General features: G+C 41.3%; 1 protein-coding gene across 1 annotated transcript; it reads left to right on the top strand.

Moving 5' to 3' along the window:
- LOC104761932 (ethylene response sensor 2-like) lies at window positions 227–3,098 on the top strand. The gene is made up of 3 exons (XM_010485116.2): window positions 227–509; window positions 876–2,653; window positions 2,750–3,098. Exons 2-3 carry the CDS (start codon window positions 884–886, stop codon window positions 2,876–2,878), a joined length of 1,899 nt encoding a protein of 632 aa, XP_010483418.1. The 5' UTR covers window positions 227–509; window positions 876–883; the 3' UTR covers window positions 2,879–3,098.

Here is a 3,409-nt window from a genome sequence, read left to right as displayed (position 1 = left end):
ATAAATCTAAAATGAGATAAATCTTGAGAATACGGTAATTAAGTAGGGGATACCTAAAGAAGAAAGAAAAAGAAAGGAGGGGGGGAATTGAATTTGGTAAGAGTCCACGTAGGTCAAGGGAAGAAGATGTCGTGCTCGTGTTGTGTTCCAAACGAAAAGTGGTCTATGTTCTCTTCATGTACTCGTTTATTGGGCCCCACCCACCCCCTCTTTCCTTCTTCCCTCTTCAGTCTCTCTCTCCAAAACGTAAATTTACTCGGCACTCGCAGACACAGAAGAGAGAGAGCGAGACTCATCCTCCTCACACAAAATTTACTCCTATCTCTCTCTCTCTCTCTACATTCTCTGATGAGTTTCATGAGATTGAGGGAGAGACATTCACAGAAGAAACCCACAACATAGAGTTTAAACAAAAAAGACTCGTTTCCTTTTTCTTTTAAAAACCTTCAGAAGGAAGATTTTTGGCTGATCCTTGTTTGAATATAGGATACTAATCCCAAGTCCCAAAGGTAATAATGGTTTCTGATGAATGTGAGATGGTTTTATTGCTAATTTGTTTAGGCTTTACTCTCGATTGTACATCTTTGCAACTTTCTGCGGATTTTATGAGGAGTCAGTAGATTTCATTCATGATTTGTTTGGTGATAAGAAGAAAATATTAGAATCTCTAATGAATGAATGTTTCAATTAACTTTACTCTTCATTTTGAATTTTGAATCTTTTCCTGATTTTGATTTTCAAGAAACCATCTTTGAAATTCCAACCTTTTTGACCCATAATTTAATTGGAAAAGTCTCGAATTCCGATTCTGGGTACGAACCCNAAAAAAAAAAAAAAAACTCACTTTTTTCTTTGTTGTTTGTTGTTGTTGTCAGGGTAATCGATGTTAAAGATAACATTGTTAGTTCAATGGCTTGTGTTCTTCTTCTTGTTCCTAGTTGTCTCCGTCGCCGCTTCCGCGGAAGACGACGGCAGCTTCTCCATATGCAACTGCGACGACGAAGACAGTATCTTTAGCTTCGAGTCTATCCTCGAATCTCAAAAAGTCGGCGACTTTCTCATCGCCATCGCTTACTTCTCCATCCCAATCGAGCTTCTCTACTTCGTCAGCCGCACCAATGTGCCTTCCCCTTACAATTGGGTCGTCTGCGAGTTTATTGCCTTCATTGTTCTCTGTGGCATGACCCATTTGCTCTCTGGTTTCACCTACGGTCCTCACTCTCCTTGGGTCATGACTGCTGTCACCGTCTTCAAGATGCTCACTGGGATTGTCTCTTTCCTTACCGCCCTCTCGTTAGTCACTCTCTTACCATTGCTTCTCAAGGCTAAGGTTCGTGAGTTTATGTTGAGTAAGAAGACTAGAGAGCTTGATCGTGAGGTTGGCATCATTATGAAGCAGACTGAGACCAGTTTGCATGTTCGTATGCTCACTACCAAGATTAGGACGTCTCTCGATCGACACACCATCCTGTACACGACGCTTGTGGAGTTGTCCAAGACCTTGGGGCTCAAGAACTGTGCGGTTTGGATCCCTAATGAGATCAAGACGGAGATGAATCTTACGCATGAGTTGGGACCCACGGATGATGATGAGAATGTGGGTGGTTACGCTGGGTTTTCTATACCCATTACTGAGTCTGATGTTGTGAGGATTAAGAGAAGCGAGGAGGTGAATATGTTGAGCTCTGGCTCTGCCCTTGCCTCGGTGACTTGCCGAGGCAAACCAGGTCCTACTGTTGGGATAAGAGTCCCAATGCTTCGTGTTTGTAACTTTAAAGGTGGAACACCTGAGGCGATCCACATGTGTTATGCGATCTTGGTTTGTGTGCTTCCGTTGAGACTGGCCCGGAACTGGAATTATCAAGAGCTGGAGATTGTTAAGGTTGTGGCTGATCAAGTGGCGGTTGCCATCTCTCACGCCGTGATTCTTGAAGAATCTCAGCTTATGAGAGAGAAGCTTGCGGAACAGAACAGAGCGCTTCAGGTGGCAAGGGAGAACGCGCTGAGAGCTAATCAAGCCAAGGCTGCGTTCGAGCGGATGATGAGCGATGCCATGAGGCGTCCAGTGCGGTCCATTCTCGGGTTGCTTCCTTTGATCATTCAAGACGGGAAACTACCGGAGAACCAGACGGTTATCGTGGATGCGATGAAGAGAACCAGCGAGTTGCTTTTACAGCTTGTGAACAACGCTGGAGATATAAACAGCGGCAAAATACGCGCTGCAGAGACGCATTGTTTTAGTCTGCATTCGGTCGTGAAGGAAACAGCTTGCTTGGCGAGGTGTTTATGTGTTGGGAACGGTTTTGGTTTCTCAGCTGAAGTTTATAGAGCATTGCCTGATTATGTTGTAGGTGATGATAGAAGGGTGTTTCAAGTGATCTTGCATATGCTTGGGGTTTTAATGAACCGAAAGATCAAAGGGAATGTAACTTTATGGGTTGTACCAGAAATCGGAAACTCGGAAGTATTACATAGGAAAAATAACCAAGAAGCGGTTTGGCGACAAGGCTATTCCAAAGAATACATTGAAGTTAGATTCGGATTTGAGGTAGCTGCAGAAGGCGAAGTGAGTAGTAGTAGTAGTAGTAGTAGTAGTAATAGTAGTAACCTGGAGGAGGGTCCGAGTCTCGACATCTGCGAAAACTTTGTAAAGGTTAGAGAATTTTGTTTGTATATTTGTTTTTGGCTACTGCACCTGAATGTGTTAGATGATGACATGGTTGAACTCTTTATCTTGTTTTGTGACCAGTATATGCAGGGGAATATTCGGGTTGTGGAGGACGGTCTAGGTTTGGTGAAAAGCCTATCGGTTGTTTACAGATTCCAACTCAGGCGATCGGTAATGTCGCGGGGAGGTGGATATTCAACTAGTCACTGATCGATCGTTGGGAGGAATGTAGTGGAAAAAGAGACTAATGGGTGGAATATGAGAATTTGTAAAAATAGTAGGGGGGTTTTTGAGATAATAGAGAGAGAGAGAGGCTAAAAACGTTGTCGTTTGGTTGTATAAAACCTGAAAGTTAACTAGGTTTTTAACCTATCATGTAGGCAAAAGGTATGGTTCAGACTTGTTGCTCGATAACAGAATTATAAAAAGTTAAAAAAAGGGAAAAAAAAATGTGTCCGAGGATGTACTTTTTTTGTATATCTTGTCTCATCGATGTAATGTTTTTGATTATTTAAACATATTAAAAGCAAAAAGAAAATAAGCTATAGAGATACTGATTTCAAAGATTACGATTTTATATTTATGGTTAAAAATAGAGAAAATTGATTAATAAAATTATATTGTTAAAAGTTACTGTATCTTTTTAATTAAGTGTGTTTTTACTTTTTTTTTAATAACATAGAGGGAGAGAGAGAGAGAGCTGTTTCGTGCGACCTCTCTTTTTTTTTTTTTTTTTTTTTT

Source organism: Camelina sativa, chromosome 3 (genome assembly GCF_000633955.1).
Source record: "Camelina sativa cultivar DH55 chromosome 3, Cs, whole genome shotgun sequence".
Taxonomy (NCBI): domain Eukaryota; kingdom Viridiplantae; phylum Streptophyta; class Magnoliopsida; order Brassicales; family Brassicaceae; genus Camelina; species Camelina sativa.
Note: the sequence above shows the minus strand (reverse complement) of the source record. Positions and strands in the feature narration are given on the sequence as shown.

What these genes read in the sequence shown, in the direction of transcription:
- LOC104761932 (XM_010485116.2), top strand. Translation starts at nt 884, where the DNA reads ATGTTAAAGATAACATTGTTAGTTCAATGGCTTGTGTTCTTCTTCTTG. An exon ending in TCTGCGAAAACTTTGTAAAG is followed by an intron (nt 2,654 to 2,749) that starts GTTAGAGAATTT and finishes TTTTGTGACCAG; the next exon opens with TATATGCAGGGGAATATTCG.